Source organism: Ursus maritimus, unplaced genomic scaffold (genome assembly GCF_017311325.1).
Source record: "Ursus maritimus isolate PB19 unplaced genomic scaffold, ASM1731132v1 scaffold_33, whole genome shotgun sequence".
Lineage (NCBI taxonomy): Eukaryota > Metazoa > Chordata > Mammalia > Carnivora > Ursidae > Ursus > Ursus maritimus.
The window spans coordinates 5,478,122-5,494,417 of record NW_024425897.1 but is presented as its reverse complement, the minus strand read 5'-3'; the positions used below and the strand labels follow the sequence as shown (position 1 = coordinate 5,494,417).

The following is a 16,296-nucleotide window of genomic DNA, read 5'->3' as shown; positions in this document are numbered from 1 at the left end:
ATGTTTTTTCTCAAGGTCCTGGGAGCCATCTCTCTGAAATGTTTGCTTAATTTCCAGGAGTACCTGGCTTCCGACCTGCCTTCTATGGTAATGACATGAGAATTTTATTGCTCCTTTGGATAAAGACAACCAGCAAACAAAAACAGCCACTCTAATTACCAGGTAAATTTAGGGTGAACTCTGTGTGACAAAAGGTGCTGTCGAGTCCTCCCACTTGATGTAGGTCGCAGCTGCCTGGCTATATAAAGGGTGAGATTTCTTGCTGTCTTTGCAATATCTTTAGGGGACTGCTTGCGACACGCATTACGTTCTGGTTTCATGCGACTCAATACTTAAACTGTTTTCTTTCTCTTCTATTCCCTTGGGGAGTTTTTGGGGGTCTGGCGGAAATTTTTATTTTTCTTTATACTTACCAACGGTAGAACCAGGCTGGCTGGAGAGCGCTTTGGGAGAACTTGGACAACCTGAACGATGAGCATTAGTCCCTCGTCTCCCATCCCTGCATTTGCAGCGGGTGCTCTCCCCACATCTCCCTGCCGCAGCGCAGATCCCCCACCCGCGGCTACAGCTGAGTCCCGCATCCCTATTTTTAGCCGCCAGAACCCTCGTGGCCCAGCAACAGGCAAGAGGGCGGTGCCCGAGAGCGCCCGGCCCCGCCCCTGCCCCCGCCCCCGCCGCGCGCGCCCCGCCCCCAGGCGCCGGGAGGGAGGAGCCGGGAGCGCAGCATCGGGCGCGCTGATCCCGAGCCCGGAGCCCGCGCTCTGCGGCCGGCGGCCGGAGGCGATGAAGATCTGGAGCTCGGAGCACGTGTTCGGGTGAGGTCGGGCTGCGGACCACGGTGGGGTCCGGACCGGCGCCTGCTCCTGCCCCCGAGCCGCGGGGGGCGGCCGAGGACAGGCTGGACCCCAGACCGGGCCCTCGCCGAGCCCGCCCAGCCCCGCGCTGGCCGCTCCCAGACCGCGGCCGTAGCATCCTAAAAAGAGGGGGCAGGCTCTGTCCCTTCTAGGGCGTCGTTAGGTGGAGAGCCGGCGGAGGGGTGCAGTCTGTTTCATGGAGGGGGCGCCTGACTGACGGAGGCCGGTGGTGGAGTCGTCGAAGCTGGAGGGCGGGGGTGGGCCTTTCCCTGGGGGGCTGGCGGAGGCCCGGGCCGCGGGAGGGATCTCAGGCAGCCGAATGGGGCCAGACGGCGCGGGCCAGCGAGTGCCCTCGGCGGCGGGCGCCGCGGTGCGCATGGAGGCCCGGGTGGACGCGGCGGGGAGGGGACGTGACAAAGTGACAGTGCTCACTCCTCAGCCCACCCGGGAGCAGGCCCGGTCTCGCCTGCGCAATGCGCTCTTTGGGGCAGGGAGAGCAGAGGCCTGGAGAGCAGGCCCGGTCCTTTGGTGAGATTGTGCAGTGCGGCTGAACACAGACACTAAGCTGTGAGCTCGGGAGGAAGCCAAATGTGGAGAAGGCTTGTGGGGGGTCTTTCACCCTGAATGCACTTGTGGGCATGGAAGGCCTCCAAGGCAGCATGGAAAACTGAGAGCTGTTTAAGAGTAAAGCTACCATCCTCGTGACCTAAATGGTGTCTTCTAAGTCGCTCGATGTGTGACACTATGAAATTATACCTTTTAAATATTTTTTGAAGGAACAAAGATTTTAAAGGTTCCTTGACTCCACTTAGAGAAGCATTTCGTTTTTGGGGAAAAAAAAAACCGCGTGAAATGCAATTGTCATCCTTTGGCTTTTTTATGTAAAATTATTATAATAAAAATTTATCAAGTGGTTTAAAACTTCTGAAATTATTTTTAATGAAATCTTTAGACTTTACGGGATACAGTTTTAGTGTTGATTTTTGTACAGTCTGCAGCCTTTCTCAGCTGGGGATCCTTGAGAGATCCAGTGAAAACCCCAGTGAGAATGACTCCAGAGATTCTTTTCTCTGTTTGGGACATAACTGGCACCATCAGAATGCAGAGGGGAGGAGTTAAGTCATTGCAAACTGTGTGCCCAGGCGGTGGGGCACACCGAGAAAGACTGTCCTAGAAGTTAATGAAATGTTGCTTGACCAGCAGAAGTGAAAGGTCGGCTGTGGGTAGTCACTATTGATAAAATTCACCCACTTAAAGTGTACGATTCAATGATTCTTGGTCAATTTACAGAGTTGTACCACCATCACCATAGTCCGGTTTTAAAACATTTCCATCATGCTACAAAGACACCCCCCCCATTCCCATTCACAGGCGCCCACCACTCTCATTCCCAGCCCCAGGCAACCCCTCATCTGCTGTTTCTCTAGATTTGCCTTTCCAGACATTTCACATAAATGTCATCATAGAATATGTGCTCATTCGTGTCTGGCTTCTTTTACTTGGCACGTTTTTTTGAGGCTCATTGGTATGGTAGCCTGTATCAGTCCTTCATTCCTTACCTCATTCGTTTTGTGTCCCTGATACTCTGCCAGTGCCTGGCACACAGTAGATGCCCAGGGAGGGGCTGAGGAATCTCAAGGAAACCAGGTGCCCTTCCAGAATGAGAGCAGCTGTCCACCACAAGAACTCCAGGGAGCCCCCAAACTGCCGTGGACTAGGTACTGATCCTCTGCCGTTGATTTTTGAACTCACAGTTGGCGAATGTGGAATGCAAGTGGCCGAGGATGATATTGGGTAGGCCCCTGTGGCAGACGGGTAGCGAGTGACATGATACTCTGATGGCAGGCCATCTGTAGGACAGTACGAAACTGGAAGCCTCACTTTCTAGCTAGGCTTCTTAAGGAGTTTCCCTTTGCCTAGTCCCTTAAAATCACTTATTTTTTTTTTTCCTTTGGGGATTATAAACCTTTCTTTTTCTTTCCATACATGTTTGCTTTTTATATATCTGTTGTGCTGGCAGGTGAATATTTGATTGGAAGTTCATAAATTTACTCTTGAAAGGCAAAGAATAATCAGGCACAAAAACTTTGGCATTTATCAAGTTTTCTTCCTATGTCCACATACTGAAGAAACCCCAGGGCCCAGGGGTGCCTGGGTGGCGCAGTGGGCTAAGTGCCTGACTCTTGGTTTCAGCTCGGGTCATGATCTCAGGGTCATGAGATGGAGCCTGCATCTGGTTCTGTGTTCAGCGCGGAGTCTGCTTGAGTCTCCCTCTCATTTTCTCTCTCTCTTTCTCGGAAATAAATAAATAAATCTTTAAAAAAAAAGAAGGAAAAGAAAAGAAAAGAAAAACCCTAGGGCCCAGAGTGGGACCCAGCAGAGAGCAGTATGAACACAGCTATGGAAATGGAGAGCCCTTTGGGAAAGCCATCGGAATTAGCATGTGTGTTACCTAGACAAGGTTCAATATAGTTTACATAGTAATGAAAAATACAAGACTGCAATATAAACATATAGAAAGGGACATTCAAAATTAACAGGTTTATAAGTTTCATCCTCACAGTGCTGACCAAGGTCTCAGGTAGGCCCAGAACAGAATCTTTCCTAACAGCCCACAGAAGTACCTTGCCGGCCGCATCAAGGTCATACGCTCCTTGGATTCCAGCAGCTACCAGGAAAGGTATCCAGAAGGTGATAACCATCTCAGGGAAGTCAGGAGCTCTGGAGGGGATGTGCCCTGCAGCAGGCTTGCTTTCCAGCCGGGAGCAGGGAAAAGCACCTCCCCACTGTTTCTTTTAAATAAGAGAAATTGAACGTTACAGACAGGACTTGAAGTGCCTCCCAGTGCTGTCCCCTTTCTCCCCACAGGCAGACAAGATGATGAACTTGGTGGGTATCATCCCTCTGAAGGTCTGTTTGACTACATTTATGTGTGTGTGTGTGTGTGTGTGTGTGTGTGTGTGTGTCCCATAGCTGCACGATATTCCATTGTATGAATGTGTCACGATTTATCCTTTCTCTTATGGAAGGGACATAACATTTCCCCCTTTATTCCATATCATACTGCAGTGACCACTCCTGTCTACGTCTCCAGTCCCTTTAATCAAGGGCCCACTTAGGCCAGCGATTCTCAAACTCTTCAGCCTCAGGACCTCTTTACACTCTTAGAAAATATTGGGTGCCCCAGACAGTTGTTATGTGGGTTATATCTACCACTATTTACCACATTAGAAATTAAAATGGATACATTTTAAAATATTTATCAATTCATTCAAATTAATAATGATAAATCCACTTCATTAATATAAGTAACATTTTTATTAAAGAACAAACCTGTATTTTCCAAAAGCACAAAAATTAGTAAGAGTGGTGCTGTTTCTTTTTCTTTTTTTTTTTTTTTGCTAATTTCTGGCATAATAGAAGATGGCTTGATCCTCCTGTCTGCTTCTGTGCCAGGGTTTTGCAGTCTGTTGTTTTGGTTCAAATGTATAAATAAAACCCAGCCTCACTCTATGAATAAAACCCATTTGGTATTTTAATGGTCTTTTAAAGTGATTGTGGCTACTTTAAGTAATTTGATGCTACAACAAGACCAGTGGTTTCTGAAGTTCGTTGCAACGTAAGATCTGAAACCATAATGACCAGTGTAGTTGGCCTGCCTCATACACGAGCGGGTCTCTCACTGTGACATCTCGCACCAGTCACTTGGAACATATGGGTTCATCAGGTTTGCGGGATGGGGCAGTCATCAGGCTCCTGGCAGAGAATACAAGTTTTCTAAAATTCTAATTTGCATTCCAAAGCTCAGATTTTCTCTTTGGCAGCAAATACAATCAGTTGTTCTTGAAGGGATAGGCTCACTGTATTCATTTTTGAGGAAATGTCTGCCGCATACCTAAGTCTGAATAACCAAAGTCCGTCCCTCTGTTGTTCCATAGAGAAGTGCTGGGGGGGCTGGGGAAGCAGCAGCTCGCTGGGCCCACCGCCCTCCAGCTGCCCAGCGCTCCCCCAGCCACCATGGACCTCCAAGTGCAGCCGGTCTGCTTCCTGTGCGCCCTGCTCTCTTGCTCAGGACATTAATAGAGGGGTCCTTAGGGGTCTCATGTAAAATTAATAATCTTACTATTTCATAATGGATATTTTTAAGACACTGGCATTATTTTCCTGAGTGGACAGCAGTGAGTCCTGATGCCTGTGCCGTTTGGGGTCAGGGCCTTCATTCGTGGGGAGAGGCCAGCAGCTTTGCCCTCTGTTGCTTTTGCGGCACTGCACTGGGGTAAAGGTCAATATGGTGACAACGGCAAATCATGTCTCAGTAGCACTGAGGCAGTTTTGGCCTGGCAGACCTCTGGAAAGGGCCTGGGAGCCCCTGGGTGTGGACCACACTCGGAGAACCACTGGTCTGGGCCGAGAATTGCCTTGGCTGGGTGCGGGAGTGCGTGGCCTTGCTTGTGGCAGCCCTCATAGTTTTTTTTAAAAGCTTGTCATTATGGAAATTTTTAAAGTATGCAAAAATGGAGAGCTGAAAATAGTGAGTGCCCACTGCCATCTCCCACGTTGATAGTCACCCTCTCACAGCCCGGCTGGCTTCACGTGTCCCTACCCACCATGCCTTCCCCCTGGGTTATTTTAGGCAAATCCCAGGCATCCTATAATTTCATCCCACTTCATCTTTCTGACACCCTGGCTGTGGATAGAGAGATGCCTTTCCATTCCCTAGGGTGCCAGGTGGACCGAATCCTACCACCTCCTCGGCTGCTGGGCCAGGCGCCTCAGAGATGATGCCTGGCGCTTCTGCAGCCGCACTGTGCTCTGAGGCAGCCACCCCCTGGGAACGGATTCACACTCCACTGTGGTCACTGTGAGCCACAGACACAGCCGGGACCGCGCCTCCCAGGATGAACCTCAGCCGATTCCCGGCCTGCCTAACCTGCCTAACCCAGATGCCTGCGCACAAGCCCTCACACCAGGGTGCCGGCCCAGCATCTCTCAGGGCTTGGGCCGATTTACCACCCACAGCTCAGTCTCCCCCTTATTTCCAATGCTTGATGTTGCCAGATTTTGCCAGTCGAATGAGTGTCAGGCTATTTCCTTTAGCCAGGAAGTAATACTGACTTGCTGTACTTAATCCTTGTTATTTAAAAAAATGTTTTTCCTGCATCTGTTGATGTCTATATTAACTCGTATTGGTCCTCCTGCTATAATCAGTAGAATTATTTATTATGTGAGGGTTTTAAGTGGCTTGTATTTAGTTTAAATCATTAGCTAGAAAGATGCAAGTTTTCTCTATAAAAGAAAAATTATTAGGTAAGGTATGCTTCATACGAATGCTTCAACTTTTTGCTAGTTTTAGGTAATTTTAGGAGGCAAAGCCAATTCTGCTTAAAGTAGTGATTTTTATGGGAACAACTCTTAGGACCTTAACCTGCAATGCTCACAGAGCATTTCATTGAAAAGGCCCCAGGTAACTCGGTCCCTTGATGCTGTCACGTATGCCAGATTCTCCGTCCTTCCCTAGATCTTGGATCGACCATGTGTGGGGCAGTTCTTCTTCAGGGAAGAAGGCTCGGCTCTCTGGGTCCTGCAGAGTGATCAGATGTCATCACATCTGTGCGTCTCCATCACTTTATGTGAAAGCTGGAGGACAGACCAGCTCAGCGACACGATTCCAGGGTTTGAAAAAGCATTTCTTTGTTTAAAAGAGGAGATTTTAGACCAGTTCCTGACAATTTAGAGGCCATGGAAGATAATGGAAAGAACAGAGGGTGGGGGGCTGGGAGACCCGGTTCTAGTGTGGGCCCTGCTGCAAACTTCTTGACACGGGACAGAGTTTTATGAGGATAAAGTAAATTAATGGTCAGTAACTCATATTTTATTTTATTTTTTTAAAGATTTTTATTTATTTATTTGACAGAGATAGAGACAGCCAGCGAGAGAGGGAACACAAGCAGGGGGAGTGGGAGAGGAAGAAGCAGGCTCATAGCGGAGGAGCCTGATACGGGGCTCGATCCCATAACACCGGGATCACGCCCTGAGCCGAAGGCAGACGCTTAACCGCTGTGCCACCCAGGCGCCCCAGTAACTCATATTTTAAAAGGACGTAACGTATGGAGCAAAACCTGTCATTTCGATCGTCCTCTTTGATATTTGACCTAGTAATTTCATTTCTAGGGTTTAATCTTAAGGAAAAAGTAGGTATGTGACAGATCAGTGTACACAAACATTTGCTACCGGCTTTATTTTATAGAGCAAAACTGGGAGCTATCTACATAACCTACCGTAGGGAGCCAGTCACATGTAAATATCTACGGGATGGCTTACATTTTGTAAGGGGCGTGTGCGTGCGTGTGCGCGGGCGCATCTGCGTGTGTCCAGCTCTTGACGCTGGGCTCTGTCTACACATGTTGTCTAAACTGGTCTGGGTACATCTGCAAAAATGATGGTGGTGTTGACATACTCATCTTTGCCGGGGGCGCGGTTGCTTCCTGGGAGCACACACATCCCGAGGGAGGAAGAATTAGGGGAAGAAGCTTCAGGGGGACAGTCTACCCTGCAAACCTGAAGGGGACACCTCTGACTCCGTGTGGACGGCCGGAGGGTTCCGAGCCGAACCAAGCAGTAAAGAAGCATCGTCCCAGCAGCGGGGCAGCCGTGAGCGTGGCTCGGGACCTCTCCGATAACAGGACACAGGACAGGGACAGAGGTGTCCACCCTTCACCTCAGGGGCTCAGGGCCAGAGAAAGNNTGTGGCCTCCTGCAGGAGAAGCTTCAGGGAGAGCTGGGGGCCCCTTCAGGGACTCCCACACAGCCTGGCGTCATCTTTGGACAGCGGAATTGTGGATGCTTTTATTTTCATATTTTATTTTTCAGTATTTTGGATACTTTTTATAATCAGAAACAAATATGTTGGACACTTCATGCCGCATACCACTTCAGAGCTGGGACAAAGTACAGTTGACCCTTGAATCATGTGGGGGGTTAAGCGTGCTGACTCCCTGCACAGCTGAAAATTGTGTGTAACTTGTTTAAAAATCCCCTTTCAGGGGCGCCTGGGTGGCTCAGTTGGTTGAGTGGCTGCCTTTGGCTCAGGTCATGATCCCCAGGTCCTGGGATCGAGTCCTGCATCGGGGGTGTGTGTGTCTCTGCTCAGTGGGGAGTCTGCTTCTCCCTCTCCTACTGCCCCACCCCTGCTCATGCTCTCTCTCTCTCTCAAATAAATAAAATCTTAAAAAAAAAAAAATCCCCTTGCAGTAAATGGCCCAACTATCCACACAGTTGTTCAAGCCAGAAACCTGGGCATCATTCTTGAGTCCTCCTCTCTCCTTAGTTTCAGGATTAATACATAATTTATCATCCAAATTGGGATGCCTTGGAAAGTGAAAGGGGATACTCTTCGTATGTGCGATAGGACAAAAGGCAAAAATTGGAACTGTCCTGGGCAAACTGGAATGTATGGTCACTTCCTTTCTCTTACAATTAGTTACAAAGTACTACTGCTTCCTAAATATCTGTTTTTGTTGCAGTACAGTTGACACACGTTACTCTCGTTGCAGGTGTCGCACACAGTGGTTCAGTGTCTCTGTGTGTTACCTCCTGCTCCGCACAGGTAGCCACTCTGTGCCCCACAGCGCTGTTGCGGGCCCCTGGCCACACTCCCTGTGCGGTCACTCTCATCCCCGTGAGGTCCTCCTTCCACGGCTGGAGGCCGGTATCGCCCACTCCCCTTCGCCCATTTTGTCCTTCCCGTTACCTCTCTCCCCTCTGACAACCACCTGTTTGTTCTCTGCATTTCTGCATCTATTTCTGCATTTTATTTGTTGATTCGTTTGTTTTGTTTTTTAGATTCCACATATAAGTGAAGTCATAGGGTATTTGTCTCTCTTTGTCTGACTTATTTCACTTAGCACGATGCCATCTAGGTCCATCCATGTTGTCACAAATGGCAAAGTCTCATCCTTTTTGTGGCTGAGTAATGTTCCATTGTACATGCACACCACGTCTTCTTTATCCATTCGGCTGTCGATGGACACTTGGACTGCTTCCATATCTTGGCTATTGTAATTACAGCTGCAGTAAACATAGGGGGGCTATATCTTTTCAAATTAATATTTTCGTTTTCTTTGGGTAAATACCCAGTAGTGGAGTTGTATGGAATTTATGATATTTCATTTTTAATGTTTTGAGGAACCTCATACTGTTTTCCACAGTGGCTGCGCCAATTTGCATTCCCACCAACCGTGCACAAGGGTTCTTTTTTCTCCATATCCTCACCAACACTTGTTTGTTTCTTTTTTTTTTTTTAAGATTTTATTTATTTATTTGACAGAGAGAGACAGCCCGCGAGAGAGGGAACACAAGCAGGGGGAGTGGGAGAGGAAGAAGCAGGCTCATAGTGGAGGAGCCTGATGTGGGGCTCGATCCCAGAACTCCGGGATCACGCCCTGAGCCGAAGGCAGACGCTTAACCACTGTGCCACCCAGGCGCCCCAACACTTGTTGTTTCTTGTCTGTTTGCTTGTAGCCGTTCCGACAGACATAAGGTGGTAGCTCAGTGTGGGTTTTTTTTTTTTTAAAGATTTTATTTATTTATTCGACAGAGATAGAGACAGCCAGCAAGAGAGGGAACACAAGCAGGGGGAGTGGGAGAGGAACAAGCAGGCTCATAGCTGAGGAGCCCGATGTGGGACTCGATCCCGTAACGCCGGGATCACGCCCTGAGCCGAAGGCAAACGCTTAACCACTGTGCCACCCAGGCGCCCCATCAGTGTGGGTTTGATTGCATTTCCCTGATGATTCGTCATCTGAAGCACCTTTTTGTGGATCTGTTGGCGCATTCGGAAAAATGTCTATTCAGGTCCTCTGCCCATTTTTAATTGAATTATTTGCTTTTTTGGTGTTGGGTTGAATAAATTCTTTATATATTTTAGATGTTAACCCTTTATCAGGTACAGCATCTGCAGATACCTTCTCCCACTCACCAGGTTGCCTTTTTGTTCTGTCGATGGTTTCCTGCGCTGTGCAAAAGCCTTTCGTTTTGGTGTCGTCCCAGTAATTTCTCTTTGCTTTTGTGTCTCTTGTCTTAGGAGATGTATCTAGAGAAATATTGCTACAGTCCATGTCAAAGAACTTACGTCTGTTTTCCTCTAGGAGTTTCATGGTTTCATGCCACACATTTAGGTCTTTAATACATTTTCAATTTATTTTTTTGTATGGTGTAAGAAGGTGGTCCAGTTTCATTCTTTCGCATGTAGCTGTCCTGTTTTCCTAGCACATTTACTGACAAGACTGTCTTCTCCCTATTGTGTATTCTTGCCTCCTTTGTGGTAGATATAATGACCACATAAGTGTCAGTCTGTTTCTTGCTTGCTACTCTGTTCTCTTCATCTGTGCGTCTATTTTTTTTTTAAGATTTTATTTATTTATTCGACAGAGATAGAGACAGCCAGCGAGAGAGGGAACACAAGCAGGGAGAGTGGGAGAGGAAGAAGCAGGCTCCTAGTGGAGGAGCCTGATGTGGGGCTCGATCCCAGAAAGCCGGGATCACGCCCTGAGCCGAAGGCAGACGCTTAACCGCTGTGCCACCCAGGCGCCCCCATCTGTGTGTCTTTTTTTGTGCCAGCACCATACTGTTTTGATAACTACAGCTTCGTAGTATAGCTTGAAACCTGGGATTGTGATACCCCCAGCTTTGTTCTTCTTTCTCAAGATCACTTTGGCTATTCAGGGTCTTTCATGGTTCTAAACAATTTTTAGGGGCCACCTGGGTGGCTCAGTTGGTTAAGCGGCTGCCTCCCGCTCAGGTCATGATCCCAGAGTCCTGGGATTGAGTCCCACGTTGGGACTGAGCCCAACGTCAGGCTCCCTGCTCAGCAGAGAGCCTGCTTCTCCCTCTCCCTCTGCCTACTTGTGCTCTCTATCTATCAAATAAATAAAATCTTTAAAATAAATAAACAACTTTTAGTATGATTTATTCTAGTTCTGTGAAAAATGTTATTGATATTTTAACAGGGGTTAGTGACTCTGTAGATAAAAATAATGTATAACTTTTGATTCCCCCAGAAATTAACTACTTAAAGCCTAATACGGACCTTACTGATAACATCAACAGTCAATTAACACATATTTTATACATGTATATATAAATTATATGAATTATATAAATTATATAATATTATATAAATTATATGAATAAATATATAAAATTATATAAATTATATAAATTATATGAATATATATGAATTATATATTATATATAATGCTACATATTATATTATTATTATTGTATTATATACTGTATTCCTACAATAAACCAGAGAAAAGAAAATGTTATGAAGAAAATCATATGGAAGGGGTGCCTGGGCGGCTCAGTTGATAAATCGTCCGACTCTTGATTTTGGCTCGGGTCACGATCCGAGGGGCGTGAAATTGAGCCCCGCATCGGCTCTACACTCATCAGGGACTCTGCTTGAGATTCTGTCTCTCTCTGAAATAAATAAGTTAATCTTTAAAGAAAAGAAAGAAAATCATAAGGAAAATACATTTACAGTACTTTTCTGTATTTATTGAGAAAATCCACATGTAAGTGGACCCATGCAGGTCAAACCAGCGTTGCTCACGAGTCCGCTGTAGCTGGTTCTCCGCAGAGCAGCGCTGGCTGGGCGTGGTAGCCTGTTCTAGATACGCATAAGGCAGGAGCGTGACTGCACTGTAATAGTGCTGAGCTCCAGGTGGCGAGCTGGTCAGTTAGGTCAAGGAGCCCAAATGGAAGTCACAGCCAAGCCTTTGTTCACCGCAATAGTGGGGGAAAGAGGCAAATAAACTCCAACTCCCCAGTGTTCCATCCCTACCGCGGAATAGCACGGGACTGGGGATGGGGAGACGTGTGTCTCTCTACCCAGAAGCTCCAAAGGAAAGGGTGCTGCCTCTTTAGGGACTGGGGGAGGGCAAGGGGATGGGGGTGGGGTGGTGGAGGACGTGGACAGGAAGGTGCTGAGTGGAGGGAGGGAATGGCTCAGCCAAGGCCCCAGTGCTGGGGTGGCCTGTGAGTGCAGCACGTGGGCTGGGAATACAGACAGACTGAGCATGGCCACCAACAGCCTGAGACCTCTGTGTCCCCAGTGCCCTGTGAGTCCCGCCAGGCAAAGCCTTCGGATGGCCTCTGGTCATCCCAGATGGATCGCGGGATCCAGGATTCGGGTATGGAGCCGGATACCTCAGACAGATTTGTGTCAATATACCTTTAATTAAAACCAAACCAAACCAAAACAAAACAAAACAAAACAAAATGTTTAATGAGAGCATTAGCATCGATCCCCGTTCCACTCTGTGGGCCCCAGCATCTCTGGCTGCCCCCTGCCGCTCCGGCACACTTTACAAATGTAGGGACTGCCTGCTCATTCTGGGTGATTATATTTTTCCCACCAGCCACCCATGGGACACCGTCATCAAAGCTGCCATGAGGAAGTACCCGAATCCAATGAACCCCTGTGTCGTGGGAGTTGACGTGCTGGAGCGCAGTGTGGACGGCCGCGGCCGGCTTCACAGCCACCGCCTCCTCAGCACCGAGTGGGGCCTGCCCGGTTTCGTGAAAGCGGTGAGCCTGCCGCCGCTTGCCCCGCGGCACCCGCAGCACCCCACCAAGCCACGATGGCCTGGCTGCCCCCGCCCTGTCCCCGCCGCACCCGCTCTCGCGCACAGCCAGGCCACACCCGCATCGCCGGGCTGCACCCACCTTGTCCCCGCCGCACCCGCATCTGTCCGGCTAGTGCCCACCTGCAGGAACTGACCTTTCCTTAGGGCACCGCGCAGGACTTCGGAGAAGCCTGCGAGATGGCTTGTGTCTCTGTAAACGGTTTAGTTTCCATCTCCGTGGTCCTGACATCCCCTGACGCCTGGTGAGGCTTCCCCACCCTCGGCCCCATCAGCACCGAATCCTTTCCTGCAGCACTTCTCGGCGCTGTGTCCCCTGGGGCCACCCTAACCAGATGCCACAGACTGGGGGCTCCAACAGACACTTGTTTCCTCACAGCTCTGGAAGCTGGAGGTCCAGGATCAAGGCCCTGGGGGGTGGGGGGTGATTTCCCTGAGGACCACAGGGGAGGGTGTTGTCCAGCCTCTCTCCTTCTCTCCTTGGTTGGCAGACTGCTGCCCTCTTGCTGCCTCACGCATCCCTTGTGTCTCCCCCTGTCCTAATGTCTCCTTCTTACAAAGGACACTGCTCAGATTGGGATAGGGTCCCTCCTAATGACCCCCATTTAAACCTAACTACCTCTCCAAAGGCCCTATTTCCAAATACAGTCACACTCTGAGGTGTTGGGGGTCAGGACGTCAACATATGAACTTTAGAGGACACATTCAGTCCATGACAAGTCTTGTGCAGAGCCATGGGGAGGTCATTGAAAATGTAAATCTGAGCATGACTTTCTCCTGCTTGACCGGACGCCTGCTGTCTTCTCAACACAGAGTACAAGCCCTGACATGAGCCCAACACCCCAGTAAGCCCACCTTCTCCCTCCCCTGCCATGCTGGCCTCTCAGTGCTCCAGGAGCTCAGGATGTGGGTCCGGGCCCAGGAGGCCGCATCTGCAACTGACCCCGCTAACCCCTGGACTCTGTCTTGGTGCCTCTCCCTCCTGTCCGTGGCTGGGTGGGCAGGGCTGTCCGTGGCTGGGTGGGCAGGGCTGTCCGTGGCTGGGTGGGCAGGGCTGTCCGTGGCTGGGTGGGCAGGGCTGTCCGTGGCTGGGTGGGCAGGGCTGTCCGTGGCTGGGTGGGCAGGGCTGTCCGTGGCTGGGTGGGCAGGGCTGTCCGTGGCTGGGTGGGCAGGGCTGTCCGTGGCTGGGTGGGCAGGGCTGTCCGTGGCTGGGTGGGCAGGGCTGTCCGTGGCTGGGTGGGCAGGGCTGTCCGTGGCTGGGTGGGCAGGGCTGTCCGTGGCTGGGTGGGCAGGGCTGTCCGTGGCTGGGTGGGCAGGGCTGTCCGTGGCTGGGTGGGCAGGGCTGTCCGTGGCTGGGTGGGCAGGGCTGTCCGTGGCTGGGTGGGCAGGGCTGTCCGTGGCTGGGTGGGCAGGGCTGTCCGTGGCTGGGTGGGCAGGGCTGTCCGTGGCTGGGTGGGCAGGGCTGTCCGTGGCTGGGTGGGCAGGGCTGTCCGTGGCTGGGTGGGCAGGGCTGTCCGTGGCTGGGTGGGCAGGGCTGTCCGTGGCTGGGTGGGCAGGGCTGTCCGTGGCTGGGTGGGCAGGGCTGTCCGTGGCTGGGTGGGCAGGGCTGTCCGTGGCTGGGTGGGCAGGGCTGTCCGTGGCTGGGTGGGCAGGGCTGTCCGTGGCTGGGTGGGCAGGGCTGTCCGTGGCTGGGTGGGCAGGGCTGTCCGTGGCTGGGTGGGCAGGGCTGTCCGTGGCTGGGTGGGCAGGGCTGTCCGTGGCTGGGTGGGCAGGGCTGTCCGTGGCTGGGTGGGCAGGGCTGTCCGTGGCTGGGTGGGCAGGGCTGTCCGTGGCTGGGTGGGCAGGGCTGTCCGTGGCTGGGTGGGCAGGGCTGTCCGTGGCTGGGTGGGCAGGGCTGTCCGTGGCTGGGTGGGCAGGGCTGTCCGTGGCTGGGTGGGCAGGGCTGTCCGTGGCTGGGTGGGCAGGGCTGTCCGTGGCTGGGTGGGCAGGGCTGTCCGTGGCTGGGTGGGCAGGGCTGTCCGTGGCTGGGTGGGCAGGGCTGTCCGTGGCTGGGTGGGCAGGGCTGTCCGTGGCTGGGTGGGCAGGGCTGTCCGTGGCTGGGTGGGCAGGGCTGTCCGTGGCTGGGTGGGCAGGGCTGTCCGTGGCTGGGTGGGCAGGGCTGTCCGTGGCTGGGTGGGCAGGGCTGTCCGTGGCTGGGTGGGCAGGGCTGTCCGTGGCTGGGTGGGCAGGGCTGTCCGTGGCTGGGTGGGCAGGGCTGTCCGTGGCTGGGTGGGCAGGGCTGTCCGTGGCTGGGTGGGCAGGGCTGTCCGTGGCTGGGTGGGCAGGGCTGTCCGTGGCTGCATCCCCAGCCGCATCTTTGTTGAATAGATCAAGGGCTTAATTAGTAAACGAAATGGCGTTTTGTGTTTGATGCGAGGGAATGACATTTTTGCCGTGTCACTATGCTAGTTTTGCTTTGTTTTTTTAGATTTTGGGGACCAGTAGGACTTTGACATACATCAAAGAACATTCTGTTGTGGATCCAGTAGAAAAGAAAATGGAGCTTTGTTCCACCAATGTAAGCAATGGCCTAAGATGAGAAAGGTGCTTGGTATTTCCTGGTGATGGTGGGTAACGTCTTCATTTAATTTTATTTCCGGCCCACCTTTGGTCTAAGTGATCTTTTATTTTTCATAGAATGGCTGAATTCACTTAGCAGTATTTATTTACCTTCTTATTCTAGTATAATAAACGCACAGAACAATGCGCATAATGAATTGTCACAAAGTGAACACACCTTTGTAACCAGCAGACAGATCAGAGACAGAGTGTGACCATCCCCCAGGAGCCCCCCCTTGCGCTCCCTTCCGGTGGGCGCCCCCACCCTGCCCTCAAGATAACCGCTGTCCTGACTTCCAACAGCAGAGGTGATTTTTAGCAGTAATTTTAAAAGCACCTTTTCCCCTTCACTCCTCTCTCACTCAAAAAAATTCATATTGGCTTACTGCACATTCAAAAAATACGTATGGGAAAATGCATGGACTAGAAACGTGCTTTATGTTCATAAAATCATATTCTATAAAAAAGCTCGTCAGCTGCTTTGCGCTCATTTAACTGGATGCTAACCCAGAAGCTGATGGTTTGGCGGTTGGAAAGAGCCTTGAAGGCCAGACCAGACTTAGGTTTGGGTGTGGAGGACAGGTGCCGGTCGCCGGAAGGAGCGGCCAGGACGAGGTTTCCCTGGGACTTGAACGTTCCTTCTGTTCTGGCTTCAGCGAGTGCCGATTTGGGGATGAAGGGCATGGACACATGGTCTGGGCAGAAATGCAAGAGAAATACAACCTAAAGCCATTTTTTGTTTTAAGATCACGCTTACCAACCTGGTGTCGGTGAACGAGAGGCTGGTGTACACGCCGCACCCGGAGGACCCTGAACTGTAAGTCACCGCGTCCCGGGGCTGCGCGTGGCTTCCAGGGTGGGGGCGGCCCGAGGCTCCCCTGCGCCGGGCTGCTCCGCCGCTTTACCTGCTGCTCTTCCTAGGACTGTGCTCACGCAGGAAGCCATCATCACGGTGAAGGGCATCAGCCTCGGCAGCTACCTGGAGAGTCTGATGGCCAGCACGATATCATCCAATGCCAGGAAGGTACGGCTCTCTGTCCCGGCCCCGTGTGCACTCTGAGGGCAGTGGCCCTCCGTGGCCGGCGAGCCTGTGATGTCACAGCATTTCCCGCCGGTCCGTTCAGAGCCGGCCGCAGGGAAGGCTGGCCTAGGCCTGAGGGGGAAGTGTGGGGTGAACGTGGGCCAGAAACCCAGCA

The 16,296-nt window shown here is 51.3% G+C and overlaps 1 protein-coding gene across 5 annotated transcripts in view; it reads left to right on the top strand.

The window, feature by feature from the left end:
• The first annotated feature begins 699 nt into the window (after positions 1-699).
• Positions 700-16,296, top strand: part of PRELID3A (PRELI domain containing 3A) — a 28,341-nt gene continuing 12,744 nt past the window's right edge. For 4 of the 5 annotated variants that reach the window (XM_040619627.1, XM_040619625.1, XM_040619624.1 and 1 more), the window contains exons 1-5: positions 700-815; positions 12,278-12,446; positions 14,970-15,059; positions 15,847-15,917; positions 16,022-16,124. In XM_040619627.1, the coding sequence (XP_040475561.1) occupies positions 784-815; positions 12,278-12,446; positions 14,970-15,059; positions 15,847-15,917; positions 16,022-16,124 (465 nt within the window). In that variant the 5' untranslated portion in view covers positions 700-783. The remainder of the gene's footprint in view (positions 816-12,277; positions 12,447-14,969; positions 15,060-15,846; positions 15,918-16,021; positions 16,125-16,296) is intronic. The other variant, XM_040619628.1, reaches the window with a different exon arrangement.